The sequence below is a fragment of the Mobula birostris genome, chromosome 27, assembly GCF_030028105.1.
Source record: "Mobula birostris isolate sMobBir1 chromosome 27, sMobBir1.hap1, whole genome shotgun sequence".
NCBI classification, from domain to species: domain Eukaryota; kingdom Metazoa; phylum Chordata; class Chondrichthyes; order Myliobatiformes; family Myliobatidae; genus Mobula; species Mobula birostris.
This window is the reverse complement of record NC_092396.1, coordinates 23,536,374-23,559,708: the sequence shown is the minus strand read 5'-3', so window position 1 is coordinate 23,559,708 and position 23,335 is coordinate 23,536,374. Positions and strand designations below refer to the sequence as shown.

The following is a 23,335-nucleotide window of genomic DNA, read 5'->3' as shown; positions in this document are numbered from 1 at the left end:
GACCATTCTCAAAATTTATTGGGTTTTTAGTTCAAGTTCGATTGTCATTCAACCATACATGAATACAGCCAAAAGAAACTGTCATACACAGCGCATATAAGGTAGCAGTAAAATACAGTCACACACACAAAATAATAGTCCAAATCCCCAAGGCCATGAATGTTGCAGCAGTCTGTCGTCAAACAATACGGCTTGTCCTCCGCTGAGCAAACATTAACTGACCCCAGCTTGGATGCCGCACCACACAGCCTTTCTCCTGGGTGGTCGTAAACAGCGGACACCAAGGATTGAGGCCCAGTCCTCACTCCAGCTATGGCTATGCACCTCCCCTGCTGTCCGCCAGTAATCCACTGTCTTAGTGTCTTTCATGGTGTTTGCTTAAACGTACCTATAATTCTTCTGTCTTTGGATATACAGTATACTTCAAAGATATACAGTAAGAACAATACAAATGAAAACAAATACCATCACCCATCAATTCCACATTTAGCAATGAATAAGAAAGACTCAGATCCCTAACCAGAGTGTAAAACTAGATTTACACATGAACCTAACTATAGCTTTAATGTTAAAAGAATCAAAAACATTAATCAATGGAATGTTTCACTTTATTTCCAATGATAAGAAACATAAATCGAGAAGTTACATCAATGTAGGTGCAAGAATTAAGTGCTGGGGAGAATTTTTCTTAAAAAACATAATTTGATCTGAAAATAAAATTTCGCTCACTTATTTTAATCTCTTTTGCTAAATGATATGATCCCGCCAAAGAGACCGCAAGTGGTTATATTAACTCAGATCTTCCAATTGAACTGGAGTTCGCCTGTCAGAAAACTTCGCAGTTTTTGTTGTTCTTGTGTTTCTGGAACTTTGAATGCAACTGCTGAAGAAACAGAAGTTCTTCAATTTCCTCCATTATTTTTAACCAAGGGTTTTAGTCTCTTAATGGAAAATGACACCGACACTTCTGGCAGTTTTTTTTTCAAAAACCAAGTTATTTATTCTACAGTGCAAAAGAAATCAACACTCAAATTGATACACCCACTTTCTGCAATCTGCAGCACATGGTAACCTCTGATCAACGGAGGGATCACAATAAATGGGATTTGTAGTTTAGTTGCTCCTGAGGTGGCATAAGCTCCAGAAAGGCTAGAATTTGCAATCATCCCTCACCAATTTAAACCAACTTAAAGCTCTCAGCACTGGAGATACCCAGAATAGAGAACGCTCTCCAATCCCTCACTCCGCCTTCTCTTTCTCTCTCATGTGCAAGAAGACCACCGAGAACAAGAAGAGGCCAACCATCATGGAGAAGGTGCTGGCGTAGTATGGATAGGCAGAGGGAATGAAACGTTCGTACTGTGTGTGCTGAAGAGGACGAACAGATACCTTGAACAAAAAGAAACAGATTTGGTGAGATTCACAGTAACACAGCTACTATTGTGTTAGCAACTTTACAGAGGCAGGGTTTGTGGGGGTGAAAATGAGCCAACTCAACTAGATTTTTTTAATTCTATTTTAGTATCGGTAATCTCAAATCAATATGAACCTTCCCTACAAAGAATTTTATTTATTGTCACTTGGCCAAGTTTCAATCGAGTAGGGCAACATTTGGATATCTTTCAAAGAGATCCTCAAAAACCAGTTTTGTGATCAGATTAAGTAGGAAGTAATCTGTGAAGTAAAGAAAAGAATGAAAAGCTAAGTACTTACACTCTTCTAACACGACAACAATTGCAACTGGTTGAATGAGTTGCATGTTTCAGCTTTTTAAAATAAATGCAAAAATATATCCCTGAGAGGAAATTGACTAACTTTTACTTTTCTTGCCATTCACACAATGAAAAGGTAAGAAATGCATGCAAAGATGAATCTCCCCATTTGAGGTATTAATCTCAGGTAATTTAGTATCACTTTTTGCTATCACTCCATTAAAGCGCCTCAGGATAGTTCCCTTCAGCCTGCTGTCACGTTTGTTTTTGTTGTCACGTGTGCTAGGGCAGCAGTCTTTACTAATCACACCACCAAGAAATGGCCAGAACGGATGTTTCTGTTTCTGGTCAAAGGCTGAACTCACGTGTGTCCTATTTATTTTGTGGTTGGACCACTTCTTTGGTGTAGAGAAAAGATACACCCCTCTTGGATTCATTTTGGTTACTCCTCTACCTTCATTCCACCATACGTACCTGAACTATTTACACACCACACCTTTCACTGCATATGATTGGTGGGAGAGACTACAGACAAAAGCACAGAAATGAAGGTAGAGGAATAACCAAAAAGTCCAGAAGAGTGCATCTTTCTCTACAGCAAAGATGTTGTTCAATCACAGAAAATAAATACTAATCAGAACAAACTGTATTCAGCCTTTGACCAGGAACAGAAACATCTACATCAACATCTGCTCTGGGCATTTCTTGGTGGTGTGATCAGTAAAGACTGCTGCCCTAGCACACATCACAACAAAAATACACGTGACAACAGGATGAAGGGAACTATCCTGAGGTGCCTCAATGGAGTGATATCAAAAAGTGAAACCAAATTACCTGAGGTGATATTACCACAAATGGCGAGAAGCTTCGTTACAAGGATTTCTTAAAGGAAGAAAGGTTGACAGCATGTCTATTTTGGGGAAGATATCAGAAGTTAGTGCCCAGGAAGAGACCAATTCCTTTCGCAACCTGAATTAAGGAGGCTTAGATATCTAAGATGGCTGTAGGACTGCAGTAGAAGATAAGAGTGCAAGACCAGAAGGGGTTTGGGGGCAAATTTATGGCAGATGAGCTTCAAGATAAACAGGAAAAGGCTGAATGGAGTGTCCTAACAATACCAGAAATGAATTTTGATTCTTGAAAGTCTTTTGCCACAGTGAAATTTAATGTAATATTTTTGCACAAGTTCCTAATGTGATACAGACCTGAGTGGAAGAATAAAGATGGGTGTATCCAAGCCTGTTGTAATCCACTTTAAACTGGAACACACCATAGACATCAGGCAGTTTGAACTGCACACTATATTTACCACCTGCAAAAATAAGTCAATAAGCTCTGAATTAATTACTGTGCAATTCTCAAACTGAATGTGTGGCAAGAATATCAAAGGTATAAAGTACATGACTGGCTCAGACAGGCAGCAAACCATTACCTCAAAATTAGATTTAATATCACCGGTATAAGTCGTGAAGTTTGTTTTGCAGCAGCAGTGCAACACATAATAAATTACAAAAATAACTTATTAAATTACTGCAAATAAAAGAGCAAAAAGTGAGGTAGTGTACATGGATTCATTGTCCATTCAGAAATCTGAATGGAGGAGAAGAAGAAGCTGTTCCTAAAACGTTGAGTGGGTCTTCATGCGACTGTACCTCCTCATTGATGGTAGAAACAAGATGAAGACATGCCCTGGGTGATGGAAGTTGTTAATGATGGATGCTGCTTTTCTGAAGTACTGCCTTTTGAAGGAGGCCTCAATGCTGAGGAGGCTAGTGTCCATGGCACAGCTTTCTCCAACCCTGTGCAGCAGCCCCTCCAGTTAGCATGCTCTCCACGGTACATCTGTAGACAATTTGCTCGAGACTTTGCTGACCACAGTTTACATACCACCAGCGCTCCACTATAATCAAGCACTTCAGATACTTCATGGCGCAGTCTCCAAACAAGAGAGAGGCCATCCTGACAAACTTCAAATCATAGACTTCAACCAGGCTTCTAACCAGCAGACCAAACCTGTAGCACCAAAGGTTGCACACACTAAACCACTGTCATACTAAAATAAGGAATGCCTACCGTTCCATGCCCAGACAACATTTCGTAAATCTAATCACCTGGCTGTCCTTCTACCTGCATACAGGCAGAGGCTAAGGAGCAAAGTTCCAGAGGTTAGGACAATAAAGAGGTGGTCGCAGGAGGAAGAGGAACATCTATGGATTGTTTCGAGTCGGTGGCTAAGCCACGTTCAAAGGCTCATCTGTAGATCTGAATGAATACACCATGGCTGTCTCGGACTTTATTAAAACAGTTGCAGACAAGTGTGTCCCCACAAAATCATTCAGAATCTTCCCCAACCAGAAGCCTCGGATGAACCATGAGATCCAAAATCTGCTGAGAGCCAGATCAGAGGCATTCAAATCTGCTGACCAAGAAAGTTACAACTGATCTAGGTATGATCACCCGAAAACCTTCTCACAGGTGAAGTGGCAACTAAACCTGACTCAACAAAGGATTCTTGACCGTTGTGGCAGGGCTCAAATATTATCACGTCTTATAAGGTTAAATCAAGCAACATGGGCGACAACAGAGCTTTGCATTCAGATGAGCTCAATGCCTTCTATGATCTCTATGATCCATAAAACATGGAGGAACCATCGCAAACTCACTCAGTCCTTGATGATCCTGTGATTTCAGTTCCTGAGGCCAACGCGTGAGCAGCCTTCAGGAGGGGAAACCATCCAGCCCAGATGGGGTACCTGGCAAAAACCCATGCTGGTCAGTTGGATGGAATGTTCATTGAGATCTTTAACTTCTTGCTTTCGCACCTACCTGCTTAAAGCAAGCTTCAATTATAGCAGTGCCCAAGAACATAGTTACCCGCCTCAATGACTATCATCCAGTAGCACTAACATTCACAGTGATGAAGTGTTTTGAGAGGTTGCTGATGAAACATATCAACTCCTGCCTGAGAAGTGACTTGGATCTGCTGCTCCAATTTGCCTACCAGAGCAACAGTCCACAGCAGGCAACATCTCATCGGCTCTTCACTTAACCCTAGAACATATAGACAGCAAAGATGTATACATCAAGAGGACCTTTCTCAATTACAGCTCAGCATTCAATACCAACATCCCCTCAAAACTAATCAACAAGCTTCAAGACCTTGGCCTCAATACCTCCTTGTGCAATTGGATCAATTTCCTCACTTGCAGACCCCCATCACTTCAGATCAGCAACAACATCTCCTCTGCTATCTCCATCAGCACCACAAGGCTGTGTGCTTAGCCCACTGCTCTACTTGCTTTACACTTCTGACTGAGTGTCTAGGCACAGCTCCAATGCGATAGTCAAGGCCAGCAGTGATGATACCACTGTTGTAGGGTGGTGAAGAATCAGCATATAGGATGATTAAAAAATCCAGCTGATCAGCGCCATAACAACCACCTCTTTCTTACTCAATGTCAGCAAGACCAAGGAGCTGATTATTGACTGCAGGAGAAGGAAAGCAGAGGTCCACAAAACAGCTGTCATCAGAGGATCAGAAGTGGACAGCATCAGCAACTTTAAATTCCTTGGTGTTATTATTTCAGAGGACCTGTCCTGGGCCCAGCATGTAACTGCAATTATGAAGAAAGCACGGCAGTGCCTCTACTTCCTTAGGAGTTTGTGAAGATTCAGCATGACATCTAAAACTTTGACAAACTTCTATAGATGTGTGGTGGAGAGTATATTGACTGGTTGCATCACAGCCTGGTATAGAAACATGCCCTTGAATGGAAAACCCTCTGAAAATTATTGGATAAGGCTCAGTCCATCACAGATAAAGCCCTCCCCACCATTGAGCACATCTACATGAAACACAGTTGCAGGAAAGCAGCATCCATCAATAGGGACCCCCTCTACCAAGGACATGCTCTCTTCGTGCTGCTGGCATCAGGAAGGTGGTATAGGAGCATCAGGACTCATACCACTAGGTTCAGGAACAGTTATTACCCCTCAACCATCAGTTGTGTTGTTGACTTTTTTTTTTCTCTCTCTCTCTCTCTCTCTCTGAGTGTTTGAACATGGTCATGGGTGTAGAGTGAGAAGAGCACTGGGCTAATTGTGCATCCTTGAGGTGACCAGGGTTGATTGTCAGCGAGGAGTTGTTATTTCCAATTCACACTGACTGTGGTCTCCTGGTGAGGAAGTCAAGTATCTAGTTGCAGAGGGAGGTACAGAGGCCCACATTTTGGAGCTGGTCGATTAGTACTGATGGTACGACTGTGTTGATCATTGAACTGTTATCAATTTGCAGCAGCCTGACATAGGTATTGCTATTGTCCAGGTGGTCCAAGGCCTAGTGAAGAACCAGTGAAATAGCATCCACTTTAGACCTATTGTGGCCATAGGCAAATTGCAGCAGGTCCAGGTCCTTGCTTAGGCAGGAGTTGATCCTGGCCATGATTAACCTTTCAAAGCACTTCCATTACAGCAGATGTGAATGCAACTGGGCGACAGTTGTTGAGGCAGCTTACCCTGCTCTTCTTGAGCACTGATATATGATCTTTGGCCTTTTGACACAGGTGGGAACTACCAATTGAGAAATTGAAGGTGTCCTTGAACACACCCGCCAGTTGGTTAGCACAAGTTTTCAGTGCCTGACCAAGTACACTATTGGGGACTGACGCTTGCAAGAGTTCACCCTCTTCAAAGATGTTCTAACATCAGCCTCTGAGACAGAGATCACAGGGTCACTCAGGAGCAGTTTTATTCTCTTTCAAAGTGTGCATAAAAGGTGTTGAGCTCCTCTGGGAGTGAAGCATCACAGCCACTCACAATGTTAGGTTTCGCCTTGTAGGAAGTAATGGCTTGAAAACCCTGTCAGAGCTGATGTTCATCTGATTCCATCTCCAACTTCAACTGGAATTGATTTTTGCTCTTAAAATAGCCTTCCGTAGGTTCTACCTGGATTTCTTGTATAGTTCTGTATCACCGTTCTTGAATGCCACAGATCTGGAACTCAACAGTCTGCAAATTTCCTGATTCATCCACGGCTTTTGCTTTGGCTATGTGCAGTACACATATCTTGATTACATCAGTGACAACTGTGGCATATTCACTCGGATTCAAAGAGGAATCCCTGAATATTATCCACTCCACCCATTCAAAACAGTCCTATAAGCACTCTTCTGCCTCACCTCCCCTGACCATACCTTCATGGTCCTTACCACCGGTGCTGTAGTCCTCAGTCTCTGCCCGTACACCGAGAGTAGAAGAACAGCCAAGTGATTGGACGTGCCAAAGTGCACACGTGGCATGACACCATAAGTGCTCTTGATGATAGTGTAACAGTGGTCAAGTGCGTTGGCTCTTCTGGTTCCACAGGTGACATATTGGTGGTAGTTGGTCAGAGACTTCGAGCTGCTGTGGTTATAAATCACCTACAATGATCAGGAAGGCATCAGGGTGCGCTATTTTTTGACTGATGATCATGGTGCTCAGCAGATCCGGTGCCTGCCTGACGTTGGCCAGGAGTATAATGCACAACACGACCAGAATGACGGTGGAAAACTCCCACGGCAGATAAAATGGACGATACTTGACCACCTGATGTTTCAGGTCAGGTGAGCAGGACTGAGACAGAACCGCCTCATCTGTGCGCCATGATTGGTTAATCATGAAGCTGCTCCCTTTATCTTTGAAGACTCCACTGTCCTGTCTTTGCGGTGGATGGTGAAATCCTCAGGCTGCAGTCTGTGTCCTAGGTAGGGGTGAGCCAGGTTTCCATGAAGCAAAGAACACAGCAGTTGCTGCTGTCCCTCCAGTACTGCAATCTTGCTCAGAGGTCTTCCATTTTGTTTTCCAGACACTGCACATTCACCAGCAGGATAGTTGGGAGTGAAGGTCTTAGCACTCTGCATTTCAGTCTTACTTGCCATCCAACACACTTTCCCTATTTCCTTTTGCTTTAAGGAAACTCTTCATGCATTGTCCCATCTTTTAGAAAAGAGGCAACTTAAAATTACAACTCTTCACCAGAGATGGACAACAGGAACCTTTTTACATAAAAAGAGACAGCTGTTCAGAAGATCAAGAGCTTTATGTTGATGTGTCTGAAGTCCGAAATAGAAAGCTCTATTTTCCTGCAGTAATATATCCTCAGAGTGCAAAAGTAACTAACTTCTCATTAAAACTGTCTTTGATATTTTTTGAATATCACAGCACAATATCATAGTCGTTAGCATAATGCTTTACAGTAGTACTGGTGACCCAGGTTCAATTCCCACTGCTGCCTGTAAGGAGTTTGTACATTCTCCCCGTGATTGCATGGGTTTCCTCCAGGTGCTCCAGTTTCCTCCCACAGTCCAAAGGTGTACCTGTTGTTAGGTTAGTTGGTCAATGTAAAGTGTCCCATGATTAGGCAGGGATTAAATCAGGGAATTGCTCGGCAACATGGGTCAAAGAGCCAGAAGGGCCTATTCCACTCTGTATCTCCATAAGCAAACACCACTAATTATAGAATTTCCAAACTGCTTTGCAAGTCTCTGGATTACTGGTAGTGTTAACTATCGTGACCATTATCTTCAAGATAAATCATGACAGCCATTTCCCAATCCCAGATGGAATTCCAAAAGTACATTTAACTTGGAATGAGTTTTCCTTGGTGCAGAGAGGGTGTTGTTAGAGAAATGTAAATATACTCCAGGTTCCTAACTACTCATGCAACAATCCAAGTAAAATTTAACCAAACTGTCATACTTAAGGATTTTTGTCGAGGGAGTATAATCTATGAACGTAGAAACTCATTCAGCATCTTGTATTCTCAGGTTACAAACCTCCCCCTCCCAAATTTCTTGAATGATTCACCCAGGCCCACCAGAGCAGCAGCAAATCCTGGTGGAACAATTTAAATTAGATATTAAATGCTCACAGAAAAAAAACTGGCAGATTTCAGCCAATAACCCATCATATTCTTAATTCAAATGCATGAAAACATGTTACTTTGCCTGACATTAGGTCATTCTACTTACCATTTTTCTTTAGGTAGGTTCTAACAAAGGGATCAATGCGAACAAACTCCAGTTGAATGTCATCCCCATCAAATGGGATCCACTCCCCATTGGAGAGTTTTTCAATAACAATGCTATATTCCTGTACCAAAAGAAAACATTACCATCATCACAAATTTCTTGGACCATTACTGCTGAGTCCACAATGATAACAGAATGTGACCTCCAAAAAAAAAATAAACAACAGGTATTGAATATTTAATTAATAAAAGAATCAGGGACCTAAATAGGAACTCAATCAGCATCTAATAATTTATTTTAATGTTCCATCACTTAGTACTATTTCTTTATGAAGTATTTAGGTCTTGTCTCACACCATTTTCACTCACTTAAAAATGTAAAGCTTTATTCTAAACAAATGACAGTAGAGTTTACCCAAACTCCCTAACGACAACAGTGCTGTAACTAAATCTGTTCTAGTTTCAGAGTATGAGCCAAGGATATGATTATGTCACTAAGTATGAAACTAATCCTTTGATCTGTGAAGGCAGTGAGAAATGGGCTAAAAGTAACAGTTCAAAAGAAAACCAAGGAATATCATGATATCTTCGAGTGGTGGGAGTGGCTCACCTTCAGGAAGTGAAAGCATAATCTGGGTTTGCAAACTTTAATATATTAAATCAATTTGCAAGCAAATTAAACAGACCCCATACAAACTGCAAGTAGCCAAAAATACTGCAGGAATTGATAGGTGTTAACAGATCATCTTAAGGGAAACAATACAAAGTCAAAGAGCATTGAATTTTACACCACAGAAAATCACCTTTTGGCTCACATCCATGCCAACCTTTTTTTAAAACCACTCTGTAATGAAACCATTTCCCCACACTAGATCCATAATTGAAATTATGAAAGATTTATAAATTGTTTAAAATACTTCAACTGTTTAAACTAGCTCCCATCCCAAGTAAACATGCATGAAAGCACTTCCAATACAAGCTCATTTTATGCTCGAGTAGTTAATTGACATCATCACTGGTACAGGGAAAGCTTGTTTTATGTTCTAGCTGCCACAACTTAAAAAGGAAAATGAGTCAAGTGAACACTGACACAAATGTAAGTATGAATTCCATCAGTGATGTCCCAGCATCAAGGATATTGCTGAAACACATTCACCAAGTAAAAGGGAAGACATCACCCAATCCTAATTTTAACTTTTTATCCCCTCTCTTGAAGAGGATGGATAAGTGGTGTCAGTTACATCATTTAAAAATTTCCTCTTTGCACTTAAGTCTATAACTTAAACGTCAAGCCTCCCCACAATAAAGTCCACAGCAAGAAAATTACAATAACAGCTGCATAACTCAGCAAATCCTAACGCCCACAAATCCCTCCATGATCTCTTTTGAAGTTCCACTTCACTCAATTTGCAAACTCCCAAGTAATGGTGCATTACTTATCTACTAAACCTCATTAGAATGCAACTCTCTGTACAAACAAACCTCCTGTAACCTTATTCTTCAACTTCTCCCAATTCTTTCTTAACATTTGAAATTCCCATTCTTTAAGCACTGTGTTGTTCTGCATAAGGCCACTGAGTTCAATTGTACTGCCACTCTGCTGAGAAAGATAAACTCAGCGCAGTGGCAGAGTGGAAACTTGCTGGCAAAGTGTGATATTGCCTTTGCCAATTCAGTCAAGAAAATTAGAATTTGCTTGTGTAATTCTTGCAATGTTGAACCCTCTGTGTGCCACACTTGTATCTGCAAATTCATATCACGCAATTAATTCAATATAGTTTCTAAGTTAGCCATTGAAAAAAAATGTTTAAATAATTAATAAATTTTCATCAATACTTACCACCAGATCAGTTATGGTATAGGCATTTGGTGGATTGGTTTCCCCAACAGGGTGGTGAGACACCTTTCCAACACGGAGAACTCCTTCCTCTTTGAATACCCAGCGGGACAGTGCCATTGCCAGTTCAAAATTCCCAGTTTTTGGAAATCTGAATTCAAAGAATTCAAGCAAAAAGTGTTGTACAACTCTCCACTCATGTCACACCAACGTTTCCTGCACTCCCTTTAAACTCACTTAAGCCCCGACTTCCCACAGTCTTTATAAACTCACTGGAGTCCCGTTTTCCGTGCTCCCTTTGAACTTAACAGGTTCCACTTCTAAGCTCTCTTTAAACTCATTTTGTTCACTGAAAAAGGTATTATATTACTCTAACATGTATGTAAATAAATGAAGTTTGGGGCACTAACACAAGAAATATGTAAAAATCCATGAAATCTGCCTGTCCAGTATACCAAGGTTGCCAAAATCATCAGTTTTACCGTATGAAGCTTCAGTCAGAATTCATTGAAATAAACAGCACCCACCTAGTTAGGGCAACTGAGAGAACAAATTAAACTCAGAATCAAATCACCAGGACACGACACAGATTACTGCCCTTGCCATGAACTCAGTGATCATTTGTGTGATGTGACTGCAGCACATTCTATTTTTTTAGGTCTGAATACTGCAAGCTTTCAACTGCACTGCTCTTCCCATCGAACTCTATCATCAAAACAGGAACATTAAAATCCTGAAAGTAATGTAATCTCCAAGCATCCGTTAAGAATTAGACTTCATCGCCAATGGTTAGAATTTAGACAAAATGCCACTGTAAGCATTTTGTTAGTTGCAGAACTGCAATGGTTCAAGCAGCACAGCTGATGGACATAAAAGAAACACGCCTTTGCCATTTCCTTTTTGCAAACTAGAAACAATTAATAAACTGTAGTCAGAGAAGCAAACAAAAACTTTGCATGATCTTTGATATCTGATCTTACCGTTCAGCACCCGGGACTGCTTTCTGCACAGCAGATTCAAAGAAGGCATCACTGAAGAAATCGATAGAACCACTGAAGACAGCTCTAGCATTGTTCCGTGCTTGGAGTCCAGCAATCAGCAGGGTGTTCTTCCCCACAGCATGAGGATACTAGCAAAAGGTGGAAAATCCAGATGCTTACCATAACTAAGCCATTCCCTATTTTATATACAAATGCATGCAAATATAATTTGCATTTTATTTATACAACAGGTGTTGCAATATTGCTCAAAATATAAACTCCAAAACATTAATTTTTTTTTTACTCAGTAGGAGATTAACTGGACCGTGCACAAACTTCCTAGTTTGCTTTATAGTGCATTAGGATAGAATACCCAGAGCACTTAATACATATCTCACTAGTTCCCATCATCTAGACTACAAATATATTACAAAAACAAAAGTAGGAGCAAGAGTAAGCCATTGGCCATTAGAGTTTGCCCTGCCTTTCAAATCATGGCTAATTTCACTGTAATCTCAACTCTGTATTCCAATCTACCTGGGATAACCTTTCAATCCTGTGCTTATTAGGAACCTATGCACCTCTGCCTTAAAAAGATCCAAAGAATTGTCTTCCTCTGTCCTTTCAGGAGTTCCAAATACTGACAAACCTCAAGTGAGGGGGGAAAAAATGGGCTCAGTCTTAAATGAGCGATGTTTTTGAGACCGTTGGCTCTAGAGTGCCATAGGGAGGAAATATCCCCTCCACCTTTACACTTTCAAGGTGCCTCACAATTTGTTTCAGAAAACATTTGCATCACTTTCACTCACTATGCTTATTATTGAGCAGTGAAATTAACCCAAGGTTGAAACACAAAGCAAAGTGCAGATACTACTGCACTTTACAGTGGATTCAATGCTTTCAGAATTACAATCTCCCTAGAGTTCATTCCTCTAAATCCTCCAAACGCAGGAAAGTTGCAGTTCTCTTGACCTAAATCCCATTCAGTCTGTCTCGTATGTCGAGTTAGCCTTCCTCAAACAAGCAGCAAAACAATTCAACTTTGGCCTTAAGCAGAGAAACAATTCAACTACCTTCCCTAATCTTGACCCTTTATAAATGGCCCAAAGATGCTAGAATTAAGCCTGGTAGTGATTTATTGATCAAATAACATACTCATGCACTTTAATTTTATTCTCATGTAAAAATTGGTACCTTGAATAGGGAATCAGGATACTTATAGAACTGTCTTTAAGCACTTTAGGGCTTCAAGGAAAGAGATTATTTAACAACTTGAAGATTACACACAAGAGTTACCTGCGTGACTGGCTTGTCTGGAAAGAAGGAATAAGAACTAGAAGATCCAGTCAGAATATCCAAGACCAAAGGATTATCAGGATCAGCAACCATACTGGAAAGTAAAAAAGAATAAAATGGTTAAGGGCCTAGATATAGCCACAAGGATAATTGAATAATTTACTCCTATTATAGGTTTTAAATACAAATACTTTGATTGGTTTTCTAGAGAAAAGTTACTGTAATATATCAAAACATATGATGTTCATTTATTTGCAAATATTAGCCACCTGAACTGCAAGTGAGGAATTTTCCCCTCCCCAGTTGTTGCTGTTGCTTGTTACATCCTTGGTTCACGTACTATACCCCCTCTACTTCCAACACATTATACACATGCTTCATGTGTTTTCTGCTACTTGTGAGATACCATATATTCCCAACACACTCCATTACTAAAAGACCTCTCAGTCATCTCATCTCTCCATACACGCTGTTTCTTAAGACTTAATTTCCCTAAACCCTCCAATCACCTTCAGAAGTTTCAAGATCCATCTCTCCTTCGTGCCTCTGGGCATCTTTCCTCAAGTCTGACACAAATGTGAATCCCTTAAAATGTTTTCTAAAGTTCTTGTCAAGAATCCCTGCTAAAGTATTCAATTTTGAACATTCATGTGTGAGAGATCCTTTAGAAGAACTGGGTAGTGAGTGTGATACTGAAATTGATGAGGGAAAACATTAGCTGTTCACGGACACCATTTCTGACACTATTAAATTAAAAAAAAAACTAGTCTCTCCCAATGGAAAATTAGATATTCCAGTGTTAACCAGTTATTTATCAACACAAGTTTATCACTAAGCTCTTAAAAGGTACAGTAATTCGGAGCTGCAAGTCACAATTTGTAAGTATTTAATGATCAAGTTTGCAGCTAACTGTTTTATAGATCCTGTTACAGATTTGCTGTACAGAAGGTGTAAATGGAATAAAGTACTTACCCAACTCCTCGGAATAAAAGGGGGTTTGTTGGCCGCTTCCCCACAATGGTGGGAGCCTTCAGCAATTGATCACTGTCAGCAATGATCAGGGTGTGCTTTGGAAACAACAAAGCATTAATCAACTCAATATGCCTGAACACAATGTTCTTAATGAAATTATCTTCATTGTAAATTTCTTGAATTATTTCACAATATTTAATATTTTGAACATTGTTAACATTAATTAAACATATCCAGAATTAAGATTTTAAGAATTATATTGCAAGTCATCTTAAATATGTGTTAAATAAAGTCGCAAGTTTTAACTCTATAACAATCTAGTGCAGGGGTTCCCAACCTGGGGTACATGGACCCCTTGCTTAATGGTATTGATCCATGGCATAAAAGGGTTAGGAACCCCAGGTCTAGTGTATCTATTCCTCAGCAGTAACGTTCATTATTCTGACAGCTAAAATTCAGCATACGTGCACTAAAAATGTCCAAGATTTATGACCACAAGCATGGGCTCTATTATTATCAAGCAGATATCTCACCAAGTTAGCTGGAGAGACACTACTATTCATCATGAAATTTCTCCCCTAGTGGTCCTTACCTGACCAAGATCAGAAACATCATAATTATGATGGTCAATAACTGAAGTCTTTTCCTCATCAAATTCAATGCCACATTCACTACCCAGTTCTCGTAAAGGATCCCCTAAAAACAAAAATATAAATTAAATACACTATCAGCGATGCAGCCCAAGTTCCAATTATATTCAGTTAAAAATTCTACCTGTGGTCAATCTCCACAACACCATCAACTTCATTATTCAATGAGCAACCAAAAGTTGTAATCCTTTCCTTTCCCGTGATAAATCCTTGACCATGTCCATTATGTTTCCCATATCTCCACTCCTTCCCAACAGGATTCATCTTGTTCTTACTTTCCCTTCACCAGTCTTCATATTGTCTGCCATTTCTGTGATATTAGCAAGATGCCATCACTTAGCACACATTTCCTCCCACCACAGCCACCCTTCCCCTTCAGCAATCTGAATTAATTCTGACCTATGACAGTGTGATTCACTTTTCAAATCACCAACAATCCCAGTTCTTCCCAGAGCAACTTACCATGAAAATTGTAGCAAAGAAATAAATTCCTTTTCATCTCCTCCCTTTTCACTAGTCAGAGACATCATCCACATCACACAGTAACCTACATGTGCTTCCACATTAGTATGTTTTCACTTTTCAAAATGGTATTCCCCTTTTTGAAGTAACTATTTTGCAGAATTCTTTCAATTAGTCTATAAATGCAATCCCAAGCTTACAGCTGCGTGCCACTAACTAGATCCCTATCTGACATTGACCTTCTAAACTGTTCCAATAGACTTAACACAAGTTTATAGAACCATGCTTTTTTTGTTGGGCACAATACAATACAGCCTTGTGATCGCAAAACTGAGTTCAAAGATTTCAGCTGTTTCTCTTACTCCATGTTTCCAATTCTTTTCTTGACCCATTACTATACCCTTTTGTCCTTCACTGTGTAACAGAATCTCTTTTTCTGTTCCCCTTTTTCTATACCTTAAAATATTTATTTCAAAAGTCAAATGCTCCGGTGATAGATAACTGACATTAAACACCAACTGTTTCCCTCTCCAGAAATGCATTCCGAGCTTCTAAATATTTCCAGCATTTACGTATTTCAGATGAACATATCTGCAGAATTTTCCTTTTGCAAGATTATAACCTTAGTTTAGCTCATTTACCCTGAAAATTCATAAATTTAAATTTGAGAAAGATATTGATCTTTTGGAATACTGCAACCTTTTCTGTATGCACACACATTCCCACAAATTCAATGCAAACCATCAGTCTTGATAGAGTGTTCGAGATATTTTCCTTTGGATTTAAAATGTTGATTTAAATCCAAATGTTGATTAAAAAAAAAACAGATATAAAAGATCTCACTGACCACCACAGGTTCTGACAAAGTGCATCACTGTCAAAACCAACAGTGAGTAGCAAGCATTTTTCTTTTAAAACCATTTGTGGGTCCTTTTTGCCACAAATTGGCTGACACGCTTCATATGTTAAAACAGTGCCTAAACCTCAAAGGTATTTTAATGACTGTTAAAAACTTTGAAACATCCCAAGGTAATGATGTTTATTGTACATAGAGGCTTTTTTTTTTAAAAAACCAAGCCTAAAATTTACACTGTTGAACTACTCAAGAGACCAAGATCATTTCAGATGTAGTATTTATTCCTTATGCTTACCAATGTCGGAGCTCGCAGCGACCAGTACATTTCCACCTCCATCAATGAATGTGGCAATAGTGTCAACATTAATGTTGCCTCCGAAATCTGAAAACAAAAGCAAATTTCCATTAATCCCAATTTTTTATCCTTTCTAGCTGTTCTGTAACAAGTAAAACACAGCTCTAACACCCACTTGTTCCAATGCATCAGCTCTCAACTGTCTTTTCTTTCAGAAGTTCCACTTGATCCAACATTTTATACACTGACAATACACGGCAGTGTACATACCATAATCCTTTTATCAGCCAATGTGCACCACAAGACAAAAAGCTACAATTCCTTAAGGGCAATGGTCTTATATAATCTACTTCAACGTGACTTCTTTTAAAATCCTCTGTTGTTCCTGCACTTTCTCCGTTCAAAGCCTTTGCCTCTAATATTTTATGTAATTCCTGACTGTTTGCAGCAAGGTGGAAAATGCAATAGCACATGAAAAGTTTATCGTATGTTTTTAATCTGTTCAACTGCACAAAAAAAGGTTGATCAGTAATTTTACGCTATCAAACTTACCTTCAATGCTACACAAATCCATAGAAAACCAAAGACAGATCATATCTTTAGTCAACATTAAATTGGCTGCTTTCAATTCACTTGACAGATCTTCACGCCTTCATTTACGAAGGGAAAACTGGCTGAAGGTCTTACTGTTCAGAAACTGTTGCAAGACCCACAGTACTGTACAAGGGTCACATTGGTTTGTGCTAATCTCTCATTAAACGACTTGTTCACACTCTGCTTAAGGTCAATGAATCACAGGATATTTATTTTATTTTCCATACAACACACACACCTTTTTTTTAAATTATCCATGTTTAATTGAACCCGAACAGGAGGCAGCTAGTCAATAACATTGGTGGGTCTGAGTTTCCCAAGGCAGACCAAGGACAGCAATCCAGTAGTTTTTGTGGGTGCCATCCCTGAAACTAGCAATTTTTTAATCTGCAGATTTATTTTGTCATTGAAGCTAAATTCCATTTTCCATGGTGGAACCCAAATGCACCTGCCTGCCTACCTGGACCCATGGTACAGAACTCTATTTGCTAGTCCAATATAATTCCTAGGCTATCTGACATTAGTCTATCCCAACAGCAGTGCTGCCTACTTGGCCCACAAAAGCCACCAAAAATAAACATAGCCACTATTTCTGACACCTCCTTCCCCTTTCTTGATGTCCATCTCCATCTCTGGAGACAAGCTTTCAACCAACATCTTTTAAAACCTACCAGTTCGCACAGTAATCTTTGACGATACCCCTTCCCATCCTGTCACCTATAAAAATGCTATTCCCTTGCTATTGTGTCCACCACATCAATTCCCAGGATGCAGCTTTCCTCTCCAGAACATCAGAGATGTCGTCTTCCTTCAAAGAATGGGCCTCCCTTCCTCCACACATATCTCCTCCATTTCCCACACATCCATGCTCACACACTCTTCCAGCCGCCCTAATAGTAATAGAGTTCTTCTTGTCTTCACCCAACACCCCATTGGCCTCTGCACCCAATAAATTATTCTCTGCAACTTCCTCCATCTCCAAAGGGATCCTACCTCCCCCACCCCACCCTGCTTTCTGCGAGGATCACTCCCTCTGTGATTGCTTCGTCCATTCGTCCATCCTCACTAATCTCCCTCCCGGCAAGTGGCTGAAGTGCTACAACTGTCCATCTCCTCCAATCAAGTCCCCAAACAGTCCTTCAGGTGAGGCAACACTTCACCTGCAAATCTGCTGGGTTCGTCTATTGTCTCCTGTGCTCCCGATGCGGCCTCCTCCTCATTGGTGAAACCCATCGTAAATTGGGCGGCCGCTCTGTCGAGCACCTCCACTCCATCCGCCAAATGTGGAACTTCCCGGTGGCCAAACACCTTTAATTCCCATTTCTGTTCTGACATTTTGGTCCATGGCTCAACTTGTGCCATGATGAGGCCATCCTCATATCGAGGAGCAACACCTTATGTTTTGTCTGGGTAGCATCCAAACTGACAGAATGAGTATCGATTTCTCCTTCTGCTAAAAAAAATTTACTCCCCTCCCCCTTCTTCTATTCCCCACTCTGATCTCTTACTGCTTCTCAGATGCCTATCACTTCCCCCTGGGTCCCCTCCTCCTATGATCCACCCCCTTCTCCCACCTGACTCCTTCCTCTCCAGCTTTTTACCTTTCCTCCCCATCTGGCTTCACCCATCACATTCTATTTCTCCTCCTTCCCCTCCCTCCACCTTTTTATTCTGGTGTCTTCCCCCATCCTTTCCAGTCCTCAAGAAGGGTCTTAGCCCAAAACTGACTATTTATTCATTTCCATAGAAGCTGCCTGGCCTGTTGAGTTTCTCCAGCATTTTGTAACACACATTTTGTGTGTGTTGCTTTGGATCTCCAGCATCTGCAGCCTTTCTCTTGCTTATGAACTAAATTTAAATTAACTAAGCTGTGCATAAAGGGTCACTTCATTATCAAAGTTCCAATTATGTATTTACAACTGCAACGCTAGATTTTTCTTCAGTATTTCACAGAATCCTAAATCAAACTGTAAATAATTTCTACTTCAATTTTTGCTTTATTTTTTCCTTAAGTTTTTCCAACCATTATCACAACTGCCCATCATCACGTTTCATGTTTTCAAAATTATGAAACGTCCACGGAAATAATATTCTAAACACATTATGAAGTCATTACTTACTGGAGCATATATTAACATAAAACAACCTAAAGCTACTTCCATCATTCAAAAACCAGCTAAATTTAACCAAAACAAAAAATTGATGCTCAAGTATAAATTTAAAGGCTCTTCTCAACCACAAAATGAGATCAGGAGACAGGGAGGGATTGAATCATGTGCAGAGAGAGCTGAAGAAGGTCAAGGTGGCTAAAGAGGAATAGAGGAGAGAGCTGGAGAACAAGCTTGGGCAGAGTAGCTCATGGGAGGTGTGGAGAGTGGAGAGGCATAAAGAACATCACTGACTTCAACCAGCCCAGTTGTAGAGTCTCAATGCAGCCATGAATGGGCTAATGAGTTAATTTCCCTCCTGTTCACACCCCCTCAGCACAGCAGTCCAGGTACCAAGGCACCCGATACTCCCTCAGCACCAATGCCTCCCCCCACGTCCACCCCCCCAGTTCAACATGTGGACAAACAACACAGGCTACCACTGTCTACATCCCTTCCTTGCCCTGCATTTACCATCCACACCTCCACATACCAACTGCTATCATCCCGATTTTCACCTCCCCCAGCCCCCAGCTTCCACTAACCCCCTCCCCAGTGATCATGGACTCACCTTCACTACTGAGCAGGTGAGAAACTCAGACACGGCAAAGCATCGGGACCGGATGGTGTGAACCCCAAGGTCCTGAAGGAGTGTGCTGAGCAGCTGTGTGGAGGTCTCCAGTGCATTTTCAATCTGAGTCTCAGCCAGGAAAGGGTCCTGACAGCGTGGAAAACATCATGTGTGGTCCAGTACCCAAGAAGGGCCGACCGAAAGTCTTGAATGACTACCGCTTGAGCCTAGAGAGTGTGGTCCTGGCTCACCTCCGACCCCTGGTCAAATTAGCCCTCGATCCCCTGCAGTTTGTCTACCAGGAGCACATTGGAGTCGACGATGCTGTCACCTACCTGCTGAACAGAACCCACTCCCATTTGGATAAGCAGGGCAGCACTGTGAGGATCATGTTGTTTGATTTCTCAAATGCCTCAATACCACACGGCCTTCTTTGCTGGGGGGGAAAAGCTCTGTTCAATGCAGGTTGGCACTTCCATTTTATCCTGGACAATGGATTCGCTGACTGGCAGACCACAGTTTGTGCGCTTCAGAGATGTGTGTCAGATATGGCTATAAACAGCACGGGGGTCCCACAGGGGACTGCATTGGCTCCCTCCTGTTTACCCTGCATACCTCAGACTTTAGATGCAACACTGAGTCATGTCATCTGCAGAAATCCTCTGATGACTCAGCAATAGCTGGGTGTATAAAGGGAGGACATGAGGATGAATACAGGGCTCTGGTGGAGGACTTGGTCAAACAGTGCAGGCTGAATCATCTGCAGCTCAACATCAGTAAAACAAAGGAGATGGTGATGGATTCTAGGAAGTCTAAGACTGCACTACTCCGTTACTATAGATGGCGAGGACGTGGATGTGGTGAGGACCTAGAAGTATCTGGAATGCACTTGGATAACAGACTCGAGTGGAGTACCAACACAGAGACTGTGTACAAAAAGGGCCAGAGTTGCTTCTTCTTCCTGAGGAGACTGAGGTCCTTTGGAGTTTGCAGGCCTCTCCTTCACATGTTCTCCCAGTCAGTTGTCGCCAGTACAACCTTCTATGCGGTGGTGTGCTGGGGCAATGGCATCAACACGGGTGATGCCAACAGGCTCAATAAACTGGCTCTATTATAGGAATGAAAGTGGACACACTAGAGGCTGTGGCAGAACAAAGGACCCTACTGAAAATCCTGGCAATTCTGGATAGTGTTTCTCACCCTCTGCACGCCACCTTGGCTGAACGAAGCAATTTTAGTAAATATCTAAGACAACTGCGCAGCTCCAAAGAGCGCTACATGAGGTCATTCTTACCCTCAGTCATTAGATTCTATGAGTCAACCTATAGCAGAGGAAGTGATGACCCCCTCCTGTTAGACTGTTTGGGGTGACCCATTTTTATTCTTTCTTACTTCTCTTCTAATATCTGTGCACTCGTAATGCTACTGTGACACAGTAATTTCCTTTCGGATCAATGAAGTATCTATCAGGGCAGGGGAACCCTTGTTCAGACAAAAGAGTTGGGATTTTAAGGATTATGTTTCAAAGTCATATTAGTAGCAGTAAAGCAAAGTGTACTGTATATATAGTCATAGTTTATTGATCCCAAGGGAAAATGGTTTTCGTTACAGTTGCACCATAAATAATAAATAGTAATAAAACCATAAATAATTAAATAGTAACATGTAAATTATGCCAGGCAATAAGTCCAGGACCAGCCTATTGGCTCAGGGTGTCTGACCCTCCAAGGAAGGAGTTGTAAAGTTTGGTGGCCACAGGCAGGAATGATTTCCTATGACGCTCCGTGTTGCATCTCGGTGGAATGAGTCTCTGGCTGAATGTACTCCTGTGCCCAACCAGTCCATTATGTAGTGGATGGGAAACATTGTCCAAGATGGCATGCAACTTAGACAGCATCCTCTTTTCAGACACCACCGTGAGAGAGTCCAGTTCCATCCCCACAACGTCACTGGCCTTACGAATGAGTTTGTTGATTCTGTTGGTGTCTGCTACCCACAGCCTGCTGCCCCAAGCACACAACAGCAAACATGATAGCACTGGCCATCACATATCAATTGATGTTATCAAAAATATAATGGACCTTGGAGTGCCGGGAACCTTTAATTCAGGGACGATCAGGGTGATCAGAGCTGAACAGGCAGATGTCTGAAGTAAACTGTAGGGCTGGAGGACACTGCAGAGAAAGTGAGGAAGTAAGGATTTGATGTTCTAGAGTGATGGGGGTGGGGAAGAATAAAAACTAAGATAAAGAAGAGGAAAAACATTGCATAACCAGCAACCAAGACTGGTCAGCAAACACAGGAATGATAACCAAACAGAACTTGGTGTGCGTCAGGACCTGAGTAGCAGAGATTTGAATGTATATGGAGGGCAGAGCATGCAATGCTGGCTAAAAGACGATGTTTCAGATCATATCAAGAAAAATAAAGTAATAAAGCAAACAGGCTTCCCTTTTATGACCTTGCTGCTCTGAGAAAGCTACATATACTGAATAACATTTACACCACAAGTGCTTTCTTACTGATACTTCTACCTATCAAAACTGAATTTACAAGTAAAAATCTTATACAAGAAAACATCCTTACCTTCCACAGACGGTGAAAAAATTATGAGGTGATCATACAGAAACTCTCCATGTTTAATTAGAGACAGACCAGGATCATCTGAAATCTTGAATGTCAAATTGAACCCAAGATCTAATTAGAGGTTGGGGGGGCGGGGGGGGGGAGAGAAGAAGAAAAATGCAACAGGTGAGCACAGGACAATACATACAGAATTAATAACCTAAACCTCTGTATACAGTAGCAGAAAACAGTTCGTTTTGAAGCCCCACACAAAAAGCTGCAGAAACTCAGCAAGTCAGGCAGCATCTATGGAGGGGAATAAACAATCGACGTGTGGGCAGAGAGCCTTCTGCCTGACTTGCTCCAGCAGTTTGTGTTTTCAGCCTCTGCAGAATCGCTTGTGCTCATGTTGAACCTCTCTTCACTCATTCAACTATTTCAGGCAACATTGGAGTATATTTCCACTCAATCTCTCCAAACCTCACCCGATGGGTTCCATGAGAGTTCCGGAACCATCGCCCAAGTTGCTACCTGATATGCCAGGTGTGGGCCTTCAAAATGGAAGAGAGGTCGCTCACAGCTGGAAATGAATCGATTGCATCCTTAAAAAAGCAAGCGTCCTTTTTCGGATGACCTCTTGGACTGCTTTCAGTAACTCGGGGGAACCCGAAGAAGTCTGCAGAACATTTTCCTCTTTTTTTTGAGTGTTTTTTTTAAACACACGGGACTGTCTAGCTGATGATTTAGTGAATAAAGGAGGAGTAAAGGGCATAACCATAATGATTCCATGAAGTGAAGCAGATTTAGTGGGTTGATTGTTCCTACAGATCATTCCATCTCGCACTCTGCCACCTCCCGACCCACTCACCCAACTCCAGCAATTCCACGTCTCCCTATGAGCAAAGTATCCCTCTCACCCACCCGCCAGGCTCCTGAAGTATATCGAATGCGTTTCCTTCATGTTGGTATTCTCCAGAAGCACCAGCGTCCGTCCAGCTCCATTCGCCAGGGACAGGAGGCAGGCGAGTAGCAGAAATACGGGCAGCGAGGCCCGGCTCCCAACCTTCCCAACCCAGCTCCTATTCTGACCCTCCGCCATCTCCAGAGCCGCCCAGCCGCCCAGCCGCCACTCCAACCGGATCCGGAAATACTTCCCCCAGTCACCGCCGCTCTCCCCGTCTCCTACAGTTACTACTAACAGATCAGAACATTTATTTCAGTTCAATTATTTTCAACTCCTGTCTGTTTTAGTTCCCTCAGTTGCTTCGATATGTTTCCAAAAATCATAAGTTCTCAAAGCTAACCAATCAGCAGCGGCCAACTTGTCATGAACACCCGTTGCAGCAAGGAAAAGGATCCCCGAACAACCTAGGTTTCTCTAAAGTTCCT

General features: G+C 41.5%; 1 protein-coding gene across 1 annotated transcript; it reads right to left on the bottom strand.

Moving 5' to 3' along the window:
* Window positions 1-590: 590 nt before the first annotated feature.
* On the bottom strand, window positions 591-23,094 carry ddost (dolichyl-diphosphooligosaccharide--protein glycosyltransferase subunit (non-catalytic)). Its single transcript, XM_072244972.1, has 11 exons — window positions 22,868-23,094; window positions 21,968-22,078; window positions 16,070-16,156; window positions 14,399-14,502; window positions 13,807-13,901; window positions 12,835-12,928; window positions 11,539-11,687; window positions 10,562-10,709; window positions 8,723-8,843; window positions 2,918-3,024; window positions 591-1,389 (listed from the first exon to the last, which is right to left on the bottom strand). Exons 1-11 carry the CDS (start codon window positions 23,043-23,045, stop codon window positions 1,240-1,242), a joined length of 1,344 nt encoding a protein of 447 aa, XP_072101073.1. The 5' UTR covers window positions 23,046-23,094; the 3' UTR covers window positions 591-1,239.
* Window positions 23,095-23,335: the final 241 nt, after the last annotated feature.

Bases quoted from the DNA above. Each gene is read 5' to 3' on its own strand.
- ddost (XM_072244972.1), bottom strand. From the start codon at position 23,045: ATGGCGGAGGGTCAGAATAGGAGCTGGGTTGGGAAGGTTGGGAGCCGG. The intron at 14,503-16,069 runs GTAAGCATAAGG...TTTTGTTTTTAG, and splicing joins CGCTGCGAGCTCCGACATTG to GGGATCCTTTACGAGAACTG. The intron at 11,688-12,834 runs GTAACTCTTGTG...ACCTTTTGCTAG, and splicing joins CAGACAAGCCAGTCACGCAG to TATCCTCATGCTGTGGGGAA.